The sequence below is a fragment of the Pelmatolapia mariae genome, linkage group LG10_11 (assembly GCF_036321145.2).
Source record: "Pelmatolapia mariae isolate MD_Pm_ZW linkage group LG10_11, Pm_UMD_F_2, whole genome shotgun sequence".
NCBI classification, from domain to species: Eukaryota; Metazoa; Chordata; class Actinopteri; order Cichliformes; family Cichlidae; genus Pelmatolapia; species Pelmatolapia mariae.
The window spans coordinates 802,652-820,796 of NC_086236.1; the positions used below are offsets into that span (position 1 = coordinate 802,652).

Genomic DNA, 18,145 nt, shown 5'->3' on the forward strand with positions numbered 1-18,145 from the left:
GTGTTTAGACTGGTTTTAGAGGTAGCCGAAATTACCTCGTGACAAATTAAAATATGTTTAGGCAAATTAAAGCACGTTGAGACAAAGAAATTAAAATAGGTTTAAGTTCGCCATAAGGAACTGTGTTTAGACTGGTTTTAGAGGTAGCCGTGAAATACTTCGTGACAAATTAGCGCGCAAATGTCTATGTCTGTATGTGTCTAGAAGTAAGTTGATTTTACAGCACAATACGCTGCTGAACTACTTCTATTTTATTTTGTTTTCTTTGCTGAGGCTCACGTACTGGTGACATTGGAGAACGGTTGGGCTTCGTCTTGTAACACTGATACCGCTTGACCTTTAGGGTCAAGTCGAAGGCCGTATCAGTAACCACTCTGAAGTCGAGCGTGCCAGTGACGGCCCAGCAAAATCTTTAAAAATGGGGAATAAACAAGCAAAATTAACACCTGATGAGGGATGGTTAGACAAACAACAAGCCGGAGCAGGAATAATCCAAAAGAAGGAGAGAGGAATGGAGAGGAAGACAGGCAAAAAAGAGTAAAAGCATTAACAAACAAAGAAGACAGTGACTCAGAACAGGATAGCAGCCCAGGTGAAGAGAATAGTTCAGATCAGGAAGAACATAATAATCCCTCACCAAGTGAAAAATTCAAGACCAAAGTAGAAGTTTAAAAGGGCTGGAAACAGACCCGACTCAATACATGTAAATACAAGAGGAATAAAGTTAAATAAACAAAAGGCTAAATTGAATTAGAACTTAACTGTAATGTATTCAAACTGATAATAACAAGGATAACAACCTGTAAACTGGTATTAACAATGACACATAGTTAGGACGAAGACCATGCCCAGCATGAATAGCATTCATGAATGTAATGAATGAAAGCAGATAATTCACACAAACACATATTAAATGAAATAGAGAGATGCATAAGGTATATTAAGGTTGTGTCATTGCTCAGCCAGTGTGTGAAAAGGTAAATGTCTCCAGCTTGGGAGGGGGTGAAACTGCAGATCACCCCCAGCCCATGGTGGATACAAAATAAAATATAAATAAAATATTGTAATATGCTATTGCTGTTATATAAAGATAATAGCATTGATAATGAAATAATATTAATATGAAGAGGCACCTCAGTCAGTTATGATGTGAGGTGGATAATTGTTAGAAGTAGTCTGCATCAAGCTTAAGGTTGCTCAAATTCAGTACAATGACATATGAGATGAGGAAAATAAAGAAAATATCTAAACTAATTAAGTGCATAGAGGCACTTGACCTGATTGAAAACCTGTCATCCTAGATGAGATATTGCTGAAATATAGAGCACACCTATACTAACAACTAATAAGCCAAAACCTGTATACAATAGCTAAAGCTACAAAATTGAGAAGCTGAATTAAATATGTGGTCACTGCTAAGCTAATGAGCAGGTTACACATTTTTTACAGCAGGAGCTACATGAGAACACATCAGAGGGAGGGAAACAGCTATTAAAGCTCAAACATGCAGCTGTCTGTGGGCTCAGTTTTTTTCCCTCACACTTCTGATTTGTCTTTGGCAGCAGCCTTTTTGCATCCTGACTCGTGTGTAAAACGTTGATACCATCAGCAACTTGTTTTTGTTTTGTTTTGTTTTTTGTTTTGTTTTGTTGGTTTGAAAATTAATTAAATTTGTGATCACACTCAGGGATCACAGTGACACATAATGATTAGGCATATGATTTACTAATGCAGATGTAATAAGTTTATTCTAAAATCCAAGGAGAACAAACAAGAACAACATCTTCAGTTGTTCTCTGTGTAATGTGCTGCATTTTGTTTTTTGTTTTTTGTTTTGACGTGTTGCTTGAGTGAGGAGTACTGTGACTTCTGTAGTAGCTCTCACCATGCGACCTTGATGATGATAAGTTCAGAGCCAGCTGAGAGCTGGGTTGTTTACTTTGTTTTAGGTGATAAGGCAGAAAAGTTCAAACTTAGTTTCTTGTTCTGAAAAAAACAATAAAAATACAAAAACAAAGGGGGTTTGAGTTTCTCAGCCAAGAACAACTACAATTTCATTTTCTGTTTTTGAGAAAGGAGAATTTAAAATAATAATAATAATAATAATAATAATAATAATAATAATGAGCAAACAAGAAGTGATGTTTTGTTTAAGTGGTGAATAAAGCTAATACTGGAAAGTATACTTTTGGTACATGATCTACGAGCAATAAATGAAATCAAGTCACCCCAAAAGAACAATGGTTCTCAGTTATAGATTTATCAAACGCCTTTTTCTCAGTGCCTTTACATCCTAACCCAGAGCATCTGTTTGGCTTCACTTTTGAGGGACGGAGATACACCTACACTAGGTTACCTCAGGGTTTTCAAAACAGCCCCACTCTCTATGCAGAAGCTTTAAAGAAATCAATGATGTCCTGCCTCCTGCCAGCAGGAGGACAGTTTCTACTTTACGTAGATGACATTTTAGTGACTGGCCACACAGAGGAAGGGTGTAAACAAAATACTATGGCTGTGTTACGTCACCTAGCAGGACAAGGCCACAAAGTGTCTCTGAATAAACTCCAATTATGGAGACCTGAAGTAACATACTTAGGGTACACCCTCTCAGGTGAAGGCAGAAATATACTAAACAAAAGAAAAGAAGCTATACAAAATGCGCCACAGCCACAAAACTAAGCATTTACATTCTTTCTAACTCCCAGTGAGCCTGAGTTATGACCTTGGCCCACTGTTTTTCTGCTCCCGTGCAATGTGCTCTGTCGTCTCTACAATGGAAAAAAAAAAAAAAAAAGGCCCTGACTCTCTGAACACAATATTCTCTTTATAACTCAGCAGTATGAAATGTCATGAAATAGTCTAACTCACTCACAGTAAATCAGCAGTATAGGATAATACCAACCTATCTAATTAATCTAATGATTTTCACATTCTTTTAACTCAGAAGTATGATGCAAACTAAAACTACATACTGATTACACAAGAAGTCTGATGTGGCCTACAGCGGTGTCATGATTCACTCATTTTGATTACAGGTATAATGTAATATATAGCAGCATAATAATCTCACAGCTGCTAATAGCACATTTGCCTTTTTGTAACACACATGAGAGAAAGGCAACTGTTAAGAAAATGCCCTTCTGGGTGAGACAGGCCCAGAGGCCCTGCATGCAAGCATACTAACACACATGAAGAACAATGAAGAACAGCTTACACTATAGCACAAACTATATACATGCGCCTCTATATCTCTCATTGGTGTTAAAGCAGGAAAAACTTAACAGAGTTTTTTATCAAATGCTGAACTTATCCACCACTGACATTTAACTCTTCAGCTTGACAATAGGTGAAACGTTTGTGAAAACAGAGAAGCATAAATAAAGACAGAGAGAGCCTGGTATGACCAAGCAGTAATCAGACAATAAATTTAGTTGGTAATACAATAAATTGTGAAATGCTTTCTGTTTGATTGATGCAAAACAAGTAATTTACTGTATGAAGGAAATTCTCTTTTGTGATAATATTTTGAACGTGCATTTCTGTTGACCTGTCAACTTAGTGCATTATGAGCTGATATGCAAATTAGTTGATTGATACTAGATTCGAAGGAATGACTGGATTATAAATAAATGAATAAAATGTAACAACGGTTGAAATTAGTTTCTTATTTCTAGTGTGTGGAGGAAGATTTTATCATGGCACACATCTGTTTACATGGGAGAAAACTCGTCATGTGATACGACGTTTAGCAATATGCTTCTGATGTTCAGCACATCAGAAGGATGACTCTGAAATTAGAAAGGGAAACAATTTTGCTGACAAAGCTGAAAAAACAGCAGCAGCCAAAAAAAAAAACAAAACACAGTTTTATTAACAACTCGTGAAAATCAGACCATTCGACAAAAAGCAGCACCACCTAAAGAACAGAAAACAATGGCTAAAACACAGAGCAGTACTAGACACTGATGACATATTGAAAATAGCAGGAAAGCCCATTCTTCCCAAATCATTACACAAAACAGCCGCTCTAGTGAGTCATAGTTTTGAGCCATGGCTCATCAGGAGGGGTGATCCAAGGAATGGTCCTTATTAGAAACCGACAATTTTACACTATTAATTTTGAAACATCCAGAAAGTGCAGGATTAGTGGAGAAAACAAATGGCACTATAAAACAAAGGCTCAGAAAACAATGGAAGAAACTGGCAGACCATGGCCAGAATGTGTAGGCCTAGTCAAAATGTGGATGAGAATAACACAAGGAAATAACAAACTGTCCCCATTTGAAATCATACATGGGTGACCTTTCCATTGCCAGTTATTAGCGAGCCACTAGATAAATCAATCCGTGAAACCACTCTGGCAGATTGGATGACTCAATTGTTGACAAACAGAGAAGTCGTTTTGAACAATAAACTGCCGCAAGACTCTTTTTCATCTATTTCCTGCAGGTTGAAGCCAGGTGATTGGATCCTTGTCCGAGTACTCCAAAGGAAAAATTGGAGCTCGCCCCGCTGGGGAGGTCCCTACCAAGTGCTCATCACCACTCCAACTGCCTGCAAAATAGCAGAGAGACCCTCCTGGATACATCAGAGCCACTGCAAGAAGGTTGAGGTCCCAGGAAACCCCGGCACCCCCAAGACAGCACATTAGGGAAATCTCGCCCACACTTGGTTGCTTCAGTGGTGAGGGGGGAGTGCTGATTGGGCCCCCGTCGGGTAAGCTCGCACTTCAACCTCCAGCCTCTGATCAACTCTAGGGCAACCAAGTGCGAGGTGTGACGTACCTGTGTGCAACCATGGGAATGTGGACCCTCTTGGTTACCTTGACTACGACGCTCACCCTTACAGGACCCCAGCTGACGCCAACAACAGCTGAACCACAAGGCAGACAGAGAAGATGGACGCACGACAACTCTCACCTAAGAGATATGACGCAAGACCACATACACCCTTGGATGAACAATGCCTGGTACCGCTACATCCACGACAGGACCAGAGCAGAATCGGAAAATACAGACTGTTATGTCTGCTCTTATATGCCCAGCACATCAACACATCCCACTTTTTATGGAAACTACATGAATAAAACACAAGCCAAGTGCGCTGCCAGCTTCGCGGGCATTGGCTATCAACATAAGAAAATCATCATTGATGAGACAAGCTCTATCATCTATTCGCTTAACCTTCTTAGTATCTTTCAGGGACCACCCCGACACGAGGTAATCATCGTCGAAAACGCTGGACTTGACAACGGAACGTGTGACCGGCTCTTCTGGATCAACTTCAACGTGACGAATCGGAACACGTCCATTCACTTCCCAGTGTTCTTGGACCAAACCCCAGGGAAGAACCACTCCATGTGCTACCGACAAGACAACGGTAACAGACCCCTAGGCAACACCACCAACTGTAACCACACTGCAGCCAACGGAGAGGGCGCACCTGTAAACACGTCCGCGCCCAGCAACGGCACCTACTGGGTGCAGGGAATGGCCTGGCTGTGTGGACAACGTGCCTACTTCATACTGCCACCCGGATGGACGGGCACCTGTGCCCCAATCTTCATCTCAGACCACACCTTCAGGATGTCAGCTGTAAATGACTCTCAGACTACAAGACGACGACGAGACATCTCCACACTACAACCACATGACCCCATCTATGGCAGTGATGTGCCAGAGGAATTTAAGCTTTGGACCACCGGACAAAAGGTTCTCCACTCACTGTTTCCATGGGTGGGCACCGGAAAGAACATGTTAAGAATTGAAACTTTGGACTACCGCTTTGGACTGTTCCTGAATGCCTCGTGCAAAATCAACAATCAACAAAATGAAGAGATTGATGCCCTGCGCATAACTGTGATGCAACACCAAGTCGCACTGGACATGATTCTGGCTGAAAAAGGAGGACTTTGCGTCCTCTTCAACAACACCTGCTGCACTTACATACCAGACAATGTACACTCATCAAACATGACTGATGCCCTGAACGCCTTGAGACAGATCCAGCAGGCCCAAAGTCAGGACTATGTGAGTAATACAAGTGACTGGTTTTCTTGGTTTTACACTGGCTCCTGGCTACAGGTGCTAAAGAGACTACTCATCGGAGTTGGAGTATTTTTACTTTTATTTTGTGTTTTTGTAACATGTATCCTGCCATGTCTAAAACTCATGATTGACCGCATAATCGTTTCCACTGTAGCTGCATACATAGCTGTGACAAATGATGATGATCCCGACCTGTTGAAATGTGAAGACTTTGTGTGATTAATGATGATGTGACAGAAAATGTACAACAAGATGTTACATACTGATATCTCACTTAAAGGTTATACTGACAACAGGAGGGAATGTCAATAGAAAATTGTATTTTTTAGTCAGTATAAGCTTTTAATGATATAAGTTTGCTTGTGATAGAATGCTGCATGATGATCTTTTCCTTGCTTAGAACTGATTGTTCTTTTCATTGTTCAGGACTGATTCTTCTTCATAACACGTGTTCTGACATTTGTATCTGAGTCTTCTCACAGCGATAGTAAGAAGACAAACAAGCAGTTCTGACCTCGAACACACACACACACACACACACACGCACACACACACACACACTCACACACACACAATCACATACGCACATGCTCACGTCAAATGTATTCATTTTTCTTGTGTATAAATAAAGACAAGTGCAAGAGCAGAGCGCGCATCGCAGGGCCCCCACTCTGATGTGAGCGTTCTGTGATCGCCCTTGTATACAAGTAAATGCTGCAGCGTCTGTGTGTGTTTCTCCTCTTAGACTCTCAGCTGAAGAAGTGTCTTTAGAATAAATCTCTTGACACCAGGTGACTGTTGTCGTGGGGGAGTAGCAGTGGTTTATAAGGATCATCTGAACTGTGTCCATTTAATCCTGGTTCTTTTAACTCCTTTGAATCTATCGACCTCCCAAATCCTGCAAACATTCCCTGAATGAACTCTCTAATCTCCTGTCCTCTCATCTGTTATGGTTCATTTTGATAAAATCATCTTGGTAGGTGACTTTAATTTACATATGGATGATGCCTCTAACTACTCTGCCACAGAATTTCTTCAATTGCAAAAGCATTTAATTTTGTGCAATAATCAAACTCTTTGCACATGTCTGATCATAAATGTAAAATGAATAAACTGGTCCTGGGTGCTAAAGTCTCTAAATGCTGTGGGCTCAGCTGCAAACACAGAAACAGTTTCCTGCAGTTTCCAGTCTAACATTGAACACCAGAATGAAACAGCTGATGTGTGATATTATAGATAACAGTATAATATCACCGCAGCGTGTGCAGTCAGCCTGGATGTAGGAAAGTCTCTCCCAGCGGATCATCTGTGACTCTATATCCGCCCGGTCACCGGCAGCCTGCGTGTGTTTACCGCCACCGAAATCTGCCTCCGTTAGAACCCAACTATCCCCGGCACTGCCGCTGTTTCACCGGGACTCTGTCCCCACAGGTCTTCGCTGACCGGAGCACCGAGATCACATTTCATCCGAACCGCTTTGGGTCACTTTAGGAGCAGAAATGTGGAGAAAGTTCGCTGCGAGCTGCTCCGAGAGGCGGTGTGTCAGAGAGGTTTGAAGCCTCCCGAAATTAACGGAAGAAGTCCCGAAGAACAAAAACAGGGTCAGACGGGAGACCGGAGAGTTTTCTCCCCGCTGCCTCGCCGCGGGGGTTTCAAACGTTTATCTGGGGCCGGTTTGAGCTCCGAAACGCGGCGAAGAAAACACAAGAAGAGCCGCGATTGAAGCGGCAGCAGAGCGGCGGGCTGGCTTCACTCTCCATGGTTCTCATGTGCTTGATAAGTCCCGCCTCCCGCGCGGAGCTCAGACATGCTCAGTACGAAGCTCACGCGCAGACATGGCAGAAGAAGCTCCCGCAGCTGCACCGGCAAAAGCCCCGGCCAAGGCTCCCAAGAAGAAGTCCGCTCCCCGGGCTAAGAAGGAGGGACCCAGCCTCCCTAAGCTCATCGTCGCCTCCGTGACAGAGTCGAAGGAGCGCAAGGGGACGTCGCTGGCGGCCATAAAGAAGTACCTGACCGCCAAAAATGTGGACGTACCCAAGGCCAACAAGCGGATCAACACCGCTGTCGCCAAACTGGTGGAAAAAGGCATCCTCAGTCAGGTGAAGGGCACCGGGGCTTCCGGTTCCTTCAAGCTTGCTAAGAAAGAACCTAAGGTCGCGAAACCAGCGAAGAAGAAGGCTGCCAAGCCCGCGAAGAAGGCTCCCGCCAAAGCCAAGAAGCCCGCGGTGAAGAAAGTGGCCACCCCGAAGAAGTCTCCGGCCAAGAAGGCTGCGAAGAAAGTGGTGAAGAAGAGTCCCAAGAAGGCTGCTCCCAAGAAGCCCAAGACTACAGCCAAGAAGCCCAAATCCCCCGCTAAGAAGGCCGCTCCGAAAAAGGCCAAAGCCGCAAAGAAGCCCGCAAAGAAAACTGCGCCAAAGAAGGCCAAGAAGTAGAAACTCCTCCCGCACTGAGTGCATCAAAGGCTCTTTTCAGAGCCACCACAGCCTCCGCTACGAGCTCCTCATTGTGTGTGTGTGTGTGTGTGTGTGTGTGTGTGTGTGTCACCACGCCAGGGAGCCACAGGCTGCACACTCAGCTTTACACTCATGCTCACCTGTGTCTCCACATGCAGAGTAAATGTGATGGAGACTGAGCTGGTTCAGGTAGAAAATACTGGTCTCCCAGTTCAGCCCACTGAAGGGGAAAATACAAGTACAATTGTCAGAGCATTAGAAACATTTGTATGAGTTTCAGCCTTACGTCAGTAAATCCGATAATTGACTAGACAGTGATTGATCAATGATACTTTCAGATATGAAACCTGAATTATTGAGTCAGTGCTGCAAATATTTCCAGTTTATTCTCCAGGAGCTGATGCATGCACTGAAGCTGTGGATGACTTTGTTTTCTTGGTTTATTACCTGCTGTTGTTGAAGGTGTACGATATGGGGAGTTCACTATTGATAATTGAAATTATTGTATGTTGTGTGTTTAAAGTTAAATTTGAATTAGCCCCGCCCCCATCTCAAAGACTTGTAGACTTCACAACGACTATAAGCACTATGCAATAACCCACACTGTACATGTATGTAACACTATGTATGTACTTTTTCTTTTTCCAGATTTGTGTTTGTACATCTTATATTTTTGAATGCTGTTCGTATGTATATCGTGCTGCTGAAGCTGTGCACCCCCCGCATGTTTGCAGTAGTATGAGGCGCTGTCTCAGTGAACATCTGTATAGTAACAATAAAGGCGTTCTGTTCTCTCTCGCGCGCTTCATTTTGAACTTTTGAACATTTTCGTCCAATAGCTGAACAGCTGCGGTGCGCGCGCTACCAGATCTGGACCAATCAGCGCTGAGCTCCCGCCTGCAGCCCCTGTATAAAGCCGCTGCTCGCGCTCAGACTGCATTCTCTCTTTCGCTGTTCACACAGAGGAGACCGACGCTGTAAGATGGCCAGGACCAAGCAGACTGCCCGAAAATCCACCGGAGGAAAAGCTCCCAGGAAGCAGCTCGCCACTAAGGCTGCCCGTAAGAGCGCCCCGGCTACCGGAGGCGTGAAGAAGCCCCACCGTTACAGGCCCGGGACTGTGGCTCTCAGGGAGATCCGCCGCTACCAGAAATCCACCGAGCTGCTGATCCGTAAGCTGCCCTTCCAGCGCCTGGTCAGAGAGATCGCTCAGGACTTTAAGACCGATCTGCGCTTCCAGAGCTCCGCCGTCATGGCTCTGCAGGAGGCTAGCGAGGCTTACCTGGTCGGTCTGTTCGAGGACACCAACCTGTGCGCTATCCACGCCAAGAGGGTCACCATCATGCCCAAAGACATCCAGCTGGCCCGCCGCATTCGCGGAGAGAGGGCTTAAGCTGATCCGAGACCAGTTTACACCAAACACAACGGCTCTTTTAAGAGCCACATACACGCACTCAGAGCAGCGGTTTACAGCACAGACTCGATACTGCCTGGGCCTCAGCTCAGTGCTGTTTGCAGTCTACTGCTCACTAACACAGAGCATGCAGTGTGGGTTACTTTTAATGATTGTATTAGTACACAGGTATGTGGGGGTGGGGGGGCAATAGTACGATTATATCAGAGGCATGAAGTATAGCGGTGCAGGCGCACACACACACACAGAGCGTCAACACAAGCGCAGAGCTGCGTTTTAGTGGTTACAGGACAGTGCAGAGTTCATAAGCTAGCAGCTGGATGGAGGCCTTCTCAGGCAGTTTTCAGTGTGGAGGACAAAGTTTCACTGAGCAGGCCTTAAACCTCATGATCTCCCTAAAAAGTGTTTTCATATAAACACTGAATGAAATTTGGGGAGGGGGAGAAAAACTAAAGCTCCAGTTCAATATAAAATAAACTGTCCTGAATGGCAGAGATGTGCAATAATAACAGAGCCATGGCTCAGTGTCGGGTCTCACAGCCTGAACGTGCACTTCAAGTCATTTATAATTGAAATGATCATTGTGACCTGTTTGATCTGCTCGGACGTTTTGCTCCATGTTCATTAAGCATTAAACTGCGTAAACTACTGTTAAATAGAAGCAGGCCGGGCAAAGAGCTACCAGAACTTTCTGTCGTTTCAGTGATAACTGTGTAAACCGTTTACACAGTCTGTTCATATACGATCAAACTGCAGCTCACAGCTACAGGAGAGCTTTTTAACTCCAGCTGATTGGACCATTTCCCACAACCAGAAACATAAACTACACTCTTTTCATACTGCCGACACTTTACTCACTTTTAATCACTCACAGTTATTTATTCACCTTCCGGTCACTATGATTCTAAAACTGTGTATACTGTATATTCTGTGTATTTATTATCTCGCTCTTGTTGCCTGTTTACGCCCCGTCCTTGTCTTCAGCGTCATGCTGCTCTGGTGTATCTTAATTGGCCCTTTGGGGATAAATAAAGTCTCTGATTCTGACAGCTGCGGTGTTCTGGGCTCTGCAGGCCGCTGTGTGGCTCTAGAAGGACCGTTATTATCGGCCGAGCCTCTCCCGGAGCTTCCCTCGGCCGTCTCGGTCTTTGTGTGATGTTGTAACTCACACAGATGGATAAATGTTTGTCTGCACACTTCCTGCAGTAACACATTTAAATCTGCTCCTCTGTACTCCGGATAAATGTCTCACAGCCCCGTCAGCAGGTGAAATAAAGCATTGCTCTTTTTCTTGCGACTTATCCAATAAAGACGCGGAGCAACAGCTCGACCAATAGCAGGCGCGGATCGGCACAGCCTAATTTGCATACAGCGGAAATAAAAAGCGCTGCTCTGCGCTGCTGAGCTCATTCTCTGCTGTGAGGTAGCGAAGAAGGAAAATGCCTGAACCCGCCAAGTCCGCGCCCAAGAAGGGCTCCAAGAAAGCCGTGACTAAAACCGCCGGCAAGGGCGGCAAGAAGAAGAGAAAGACCAGGAAGGAGAGCTACGCCATCTACGTTTACAAGGTGCTGAAGCAGGTGCACCCCGACACCGGCATCTCCTCCAAGGCCATGAGCATCATGAACTCGTTCGTCAACGACATCTTCGAGCGCATCGCCGCTGAGGCCTCCCGCCTGGCTCACTACAACAAGCGCTCCACCATCACCTCCAGGGAGATCCAGACCGCCGTGCGCCTCCTGCTGCCCGGTGAGCTGGCCAAGCACGCCGTGTCCGAGGGCACCAAGGCCGTGACCAAGTACACCAGCTCCAAGTAAACTGCAGCTCTACTGCACCCACCCAAAGGCTCTTTTCAGAGCCCCCCAACTCTTCTGAAGAGCACATGTCCCACTGTTACACTCACTGGTCCTCCTATAAACAGAAACATGTTTAACACGTGAAGTGAGGCACGTGTACAACAGTTTTAATAAACCGAACAGCACTGAATATGAAAGCAATAACGGCTCCGATCTCTATGATCATTTATACAAACACCCTCGTGCGGACCGCATTTCCGGATACTTCAGCTGCGGAAACGACCAGTTTTCATCTCCAGACGTGGATGAACAACGCATCATTACAGGTAAGCTATGAGGAGAGTCTCACAGATTGTCCCACCCGTGACTGTCTCTTTGGTGCTTTAGAAGTCTGAGCCTAACTTAAAGGGCAGGAAGCTAATGGTAGCTAACTTATATCGCACCTGCAAAAACACTTTGCAGAGCTTTATTAGTTCTGTGGGTGTAGTTCATCTGCTTTGTATTATGTCACATTCAGCACAGGCTGGTGATCTCTCCAGCTGTGCCCCTCGCCTTATGGTAGTTGGAATAGGCCCCACCCCCTCCGTGAAATGGCTGGATGGTATTATATGACATACCACACCAACGCTAATCAGTTTTCCTCGTGGAAAATAAGGAGTAAACATAATTCATGCCACAGATGAGGACAGAGACAGCAGACATCGCTTCCTCCTTAAGTCAGGAAGTTGGCAAGAAGACAGAATGACAGACAGGTGAGGACACCTGAGTCAGTGAGGGGTGGAGTCCCAGCTGGGTCTCCAGGTGTAGGAAACTCAACATGAGACAGCAATGATGCTAACAGTGAGATCATGTCTGATTCACAGCACATTAGAGGGCCTGGACCATCCATCAGCTGTACAAACACATCTGATCTTCAGTGTAAATTCTGCTGTAATCAAATCATTTTATTTTTCTTCTCTTTTAAACAAACGCCTCCAAAACTAGAGCAGAGGGCTGGTCAGCCACACCTGAGCTCCTTCACACTGCAGGGGACAGGAAGACAAACCTTCAGCCTTGTGGTGAAGCTCACTGAGCCACGACCCTGCATACTGTCAGTGTTCACTTAGTCATGGGATACAAGCGGTGGAACAAAGCCCCACACAGAGATGGGGAGAGGCGCACGTGCATGCAGCGATGTGTGGAAGGAACCTGAGCGAGGAGAAAAAGCACCTTTACCCAAACTAAAGAACAGAGAGCAGGAATACAGGAAACACACCTGTATAGTAGCTGTTAACTGTGAGCCTGAATATTCCACACAGGTCACAGACAGGTGCAATAGGTGTAGGCTGCTGGGGCATTCCCATGATGCACTGGGTGTTTCTTCTTCACTCACTGTGTTAATAGACCTCTCTGCATTGAATCATATCTGTTATTAATCTGTCTCTCTTCCACAGCATGTCTTTATCCTGTCTTCCTTCTCTTGTATGGAGTCTATACTTGAGTAAGATGAATGACCCTAACAGATTAATAAACATGAGCTCATCTTAAAGCAAATGTTCAGAGCATAACTGAGTAAAAATGAGCCGCACAGGATTGAAACAAACGTCTATTTTGAGGGTGAACATTGAGACAGGTGTGTGTTAACATTAAGAAGTCGAGTCTACGGTAGTGCAACGTCTACGCTGTCTGTAGACCGTTACGTCTTTTCATTGGCCCGGAGTCTACGCTGAGCGTAGACACTGTAGACTCGGGCCAATAGGAGCGCCGAAACCCACTGTAGACGACCAATCGTCTGGTCGACGGAAGTTGCGTCACCAAAACAAAAACAACACACAGCGAAGAAGCCGGCAAGTCCGCTATGTTTTTAAATGGAAACTGGCATTTCTTCTATGTTTACGTGAAGTTACAGAATCTGGATTTAGCGGAAATTACACGACGCTGAATGGCGCATTTAAGCCTTTTTCTTTGTGGTAAATGTTAGCCGCGCGCTAGCCGACATCTAATGTATTACGCCCATTTCTAGTCTTTTCAGTGGCTACAACTGATGATCGCGACATTAGTAATTCATGTTGTAAATCCAGATGCCCGTGCACCTCGTCAGCAGGCCTGGTGAGAAGTGTGGTCTTCACCAAACCTGCACACAGCAGCTGCTCAGCCGAGCCGCTGCCTTCACTCACGCACGGAGGGTATCCACGCGCCTTCAAGTCAACATGGTGCTTTCCGTGGCTCGTTACAAACGATCTGAGATATATGAAGTAGTAATTGTATTTAATATCATACTAGGCAGATTTACTGCACTGCCATTTACTACACATTTACCCGTGTTTGGCCATTGTCAGTACATCTCGCTCGTTGTAAACTTTCTGTAAGTATGTGTAACATTCACAATGATATTGTTGATGGTAACGTGTATGATTCCAGCCTACCTGATAGGTACTTTTGACTTTTTGTAGTTCAGTTCACTGATTGACTATCCTGCAGTGCTGTTTTCATGTATTCCTGTTTCATCCACTTTAATAAAGTGTCCTGTGTTACAGTAACAGTGAGTTGTGGATTTACTTAATCAATGCCTAAGTTGGGCTTTAATCTGCCTTGGACATGTAGACACAACTCTGTAGAAACACATAACAGACCTGAACCAAAGAAGCAATGTGTACAAGCAGGCAAAGACAAGTTTTGGAAGTATTTGTACAACACATGCCTCCACAACAACTTCAGTGTTTCCTGGAATTGATTAGGAAACACTAACAGAGCTATTATCTGTTATGTGAGTCAAATTTCCCCAGAATAGTCTTGGTTGACATCAGGTGACTGTGAAAGCCATGGTGTGTGATCACGCCTTTTTCATAATCAACTATTCAGTCTATTTGTCACGGGACAAACATAATCTCTCATAGCAAGTTTGTAATGATTTTACAACTCTTTTACCTTTGACAGGTGAACCCTAACATGGCAGCAAAGTGCAACAATGTCTCCCTGTGTAGGGGTCAAGAGTTCAGGACATGCCTTTAATTTCTTGCCTGTCTGTAAATGACAGTGTCATGGCATGAATAATCCTTCAGATTTTACCAGTAGAAAAGTAAAACAATTACATCATCTCATCAGGAGAACCTAAAAGACTCCTCTTATGGCTCGGCTTTGCACATAATAATCACAGAAGAAAAGAAAGGAATTGATTTTCAATTGCACTTAATTTCAGGGGACTTTCCAACCTGTTGGTTCAAAAGAGCCAAAAGAAAATCCTCATCAATGTTGGAGTTAAAACTAGATGCTTTTATTGGAATATACACTAATAATGCTTACAGTCCTGTCATTGTAAACCAGTCAAAATACATAAATAACACATTGTGATCATGCTGAAGACCACAGACAGCAGCCCAGGCGTCAGGTGGGATAAAGGAGCTGGAAACATCACCTGATAAAGAAAAAACAGACAGACTGAATGAAAGAAAGAAGGCTTCTTCATTGCACATTTTCCACCAATCACAAGCCTCTTCTTTCACTCTAGACTTTTGACCGATAGGATGACCTGTCATACTGCAGTTATTAACATTTAAACGAGACTGTTCTACGAGTTTATAGTTAAACCACACAGTGAGCCAGCAGAGCGTCTGTAATTAAACACTTTACTTTCACACAGGTTTGCGTCACAGCTGCTTTTTGTTGATTAAAGTAAATCAACTTTAACCCAGAGCGGGTCAGACCAGTGAGTGTGCTCTGTGTGACCCGCCATGTCAGAGGAGTTAGTTCATTTAAGGTCGTACTGCTCTCAGATGCTGTGTGTGGCCCTTAAAAGAGCCGTTATTATCAGCGCGCTTCTCCCGGAGCTTCATTTCGCCTTCTCCGTCTTCTTGGGCAGCAGCACGGCCTGGATGTTGGGCAGCACGCCGCCCTGAGCGATCGTCACTCGGCCCAGCAGCTTGTTCAGCTCCTCGTCGTTGCGGACGGCCAGCTGCAGGTGGCGGGGGATGATCCTGGTCTTCTTGTTGTCACGGGCGGCGTTCCCGGCCAGCTCCAGGATCTCAGCCGTCAGATACTCCAGCACAGCCGCGAGGTACACCGGGGCGCCGGCACCAACACGCTCAGCATAGTTACCCTTCCTCAGCAGCCTGTGGACACGGCCCACCGGAAACTGCAGCCCGGCCCGGGAGGACCGGGACTTCGCCTTCGCTCTGGTTTTTCCGCTCTTTCCGCGTCCAGACATCTTTCTAACTCACTTCGTGCTATTCCCGCGAGAACACGGACTCAGGCAGAGACTACGCGTTTATATAATCACCTGCTGCTCGCTCATTGGTCAGGCTGAGAGTAAGTCTAATCGTCCAATCAGGAACGAGCAGCACTGCGGTTTCTTTGGTTTTTGCGTTGTGTGATTTTCAAAATAAAAATAAAGTATTTTATTTTGATATGGATGACAATTTTAATGCGAACCACGTCAAACACATCAGTATTTACGGCCTAAGGTACTTTACCATGTTCATCCAAACAGAGAAAATCAATCGCACATAAAAACACAAAAATATATAATAACAAAAACCCCACAAAAGGCGAACAGCAGGGTGTAAACGGACAAAGCCCACAGGACACAGCAAACAGCTCACTGTGCTGTTGGAGGACAGTGAAGAGTCGTTACAGCAGTACTCTGAGTCTGTGAGCCTGGCCACAGCTCTGAGGAGAAACCCAGGGTGGTTTGTTTTTTCTCCCATCAGTGATGAACAGTAAGAAGTTCATGTTAAAGCACAAATCACAAAAATGCACAAATATAATTAATTTGGAATTATAAAGTTGTTTGTGAGCCTAAATATTCCACAACGATCATCAATGTTGATTTTATCCTAGCAGCATTTCTTCCTTTAAAATAACAGAAGTGTCATATTTTGTCAGCTTACCAGTGAATTTTTATTTTAATAAAACAGTAAAATAACCTTCATATCTGAGCTCTTTTCTCTTCTTTTACTTTGAAGCGTTACTGTCGTCATCCTGCTGCATGCTAATATCACTCCGCTGCCTCTCACGTGCGATTGGCTGGACCTTTCCAAGTCCGACAGAGCATGCGCAGTAACGTCTTTGGCCGTTTCAGTTCGCTGTGGTTTCATCAGGAGTATAAACGCCTCTTTTCTCCATTTCAGGCTCATTTTTTATCCTTTCATCGATGCTGTTCTTTTTCCGGAGCTTCCTGGAAAAGTCACGTTCGTTCGTTGTGGTCTAACCAATCAGCATCGCCTTTCCTTCAGGCAGTCTTTCCTGATGACGACACCTCATGCAAATATCACTGTGCTGTTCCCCGCAAGCTTTTGTCCGAGTTGTACTGACACAGATTGCGTATGCATTTTATGAAATGGCCCGAACCACGTTTTGTTTTGATGTAAAACCATTTGAAATAAACACATCAAAAATAATCAATCAGCAGTTAAATAAACACATAATAATTGATAATAATTAAGCCATAAAAGTATTTTATTTATTAGATGAATGAGTTTAATTTACAGTGAGGTCACTTATTACAACAACAGAAGTGTGGAAACATAAATAAAGTACAAATAATCATAAATAAACGTGTTAAGATTGTAGATACAACGTTTTGATTAAAAATCAAGTTGTTTTTAATTAAGAAGTTTGGATTTTTTTCTTTTCACATTTTTTGTTCTAAAATAAATATTTCAGTATTAGTTTTTAGCTGCAGTTCCTCAGACGACCACCAGGCGCAGCTTTAAAGTCTCTAACTAATCAGTGATGTCACACCTTCACAATAAGAGCCCTTTATGACTAACACGGAGACTTTGAGTTAAGAGACCTTCAGAATCAAAGTCTTTAAAAAACACTTTAACAAAGAAATTAAAACAAACAAAAGATAAATTGTTGAAACAAAATTACGTTAAGAGCTTTAAGAAGATTTTCTTAAGAAGTTTTAGAATTTCCTTAAGAAACCAAAATATTCATGTTTGTATTTTATTTTGTAATTTTCCTGAAAAACTTTTGATTCTCGGTCCAGTCCAGCAGGGGGCGTAACGAACATTTAAGCTGGTCTGTGAGCAGGAAGAAGTAGTAGTAGGGTTACAGATAAGCATTAAATGTTTTTAACTTTGATTTATTTGAATAAAATAATTACCTCGTCGATAAGTGAATAAATAAAATGTTTACTTTTTTAACTTCTGTGCTCTTTCTTTTTAAATTTTTTCCATTAAAACAAAGTTTTTGTTTTAGGAGAAATTTGGATTTCTTCTCTTAATGTTTTGATATGAAAAAAGAAGCAGGATGCTTGGATTTTCACATTAAAGGTTTCGTGCTGAAGTCTTAGGGTTGTGGACAGCCGTGAACTGCCGGAAACCCACGCATGTCGCAACATCGTGTTTGTAGCAGGTGAGGAGCTCCACCCCATGTTCAGGTCCGGTCGTCACACCTGGACAGAAAGAGCATTTTGTGCATTCAGTGTTTTTAAAGCCACTTCCTGTTAACAGCAGG

General features: G+C 43.9%; 4 protein-coding genes across 4 annotated transcripts; 3 read left to right on the forward strand and 1 right to left on the reverse strand.

The window, feature by feature from the left end:
• The first annotated feature begins 7,849 nt into the window (after positions 1 to 7,849).
• Positions 7,850 to 9,278, forward strand: LOC134635833 (histone H1-like). The gene has a single exon (XM_063485415.1). The coding sequence runs from the start codon at positions 7,883 to 7,885 to the stop codon at positions 8,477 to 8,479; it is 597 nt and encodes a 198-aa protein (XP_063341485.1). The 5' UTR covers positions 7,850 to 7,882; the 3' UTR covers positions 8,480 to 9,278.
• Positions 9,279 to 9,482: 204 nt separating this feature from the next.
• On the forward strand, positions 9,483 to 9,893 carry LOC134635829 (histone H3). The gene has a single exon (XM_063485412.1). The coding sequence runs from the start codon at positions 9,483 to 9,485 to the stop codon at positions 9,891 to 9,893; it is 411 nt and encodes a 136-aa protein (XP_063341482.1).
• Positions 9,894 to 11,321: 1,428 nt separating this feature from the next.
• LOC134635834 (histone H2B 1/2) lies at positions 11,322 to 14,207 on the forward strand. Its single transcript, XM_063485416.2, has 2 exons — positions 11,322 to 12,033; positions 12,692 to 14,207. Exon 1 carries the CDS (start codon positions 11,354 to 11,356, stop codon positions 11,726 to 11,728), a length of 375 nt encoding a protein of 124 aa, XP_063341486.1. The 5' UTR covers positions 11,322 to 11,353; the 3' UTR covers positions 11,729 to 12,033; positions 12,692 to 14,207.
• Positions 14,208 to 14,949: 742 nt separating this feature from the next.
• Positions 14,950 to 15,920, reverse strand: LOC134635830 (histone H2A.J). The gene is made up of 2 exons (XM_063485413.1): positions 15,451 to 15,920; positions 14,950 to 15,101 (listed from the first exon to the last, which is right to left on the reverse strand). The coding sequence occupies exon 1, from the start codon at positions 15,888 to 15,890 to the stop codon at positions 15,516 to 15,518; it is 375 nt and encodes a 124-aa protein (XP_063341483.1). The 5' UTR covers positions 15,891 to 15,920; the 3' UTR covers positions 14,950 to 15,101; positions 15,451 to 15,515.
• Between the last annotated feature and the right edge of the window lie 2,225 nt (positions 15,921 to 18,145).

What these genes read in the sequence shown, in the direction of transcription:
- LOC134635833 (XM_063485415.1), top strand. Translation starts at nt 7,883, where the DNA reads ATGGCAGAAGAAGCTCCCGCAGCTGCACCGGCAAAAGCCCCGGCCAAG.
- LOC134635829 (XM_063485412.1), top strand. Translation starts at nt 9,483, where the DNA reads ATGGCCAGGACCAAGCAGACTGCCCGAAAATCCACCGGAGGAAAAGCT.
- LOC134635834 (XM_063485416.2), top strand. Translation starts at nt 11,354, where the DNA reads ATGCCTGAACCCGCCAAGTCCGCGCCCAAGAAGGGCTCCAAGAAAGCC.
- LOC134635830 (XM_063485413.1), bottom strand. Translation starts at nt 15,890, where the DNA reads ATGTCTGGACGCGGAAAGAGCGGAAAAACCAGAGCGAAGGCGAAGTCC.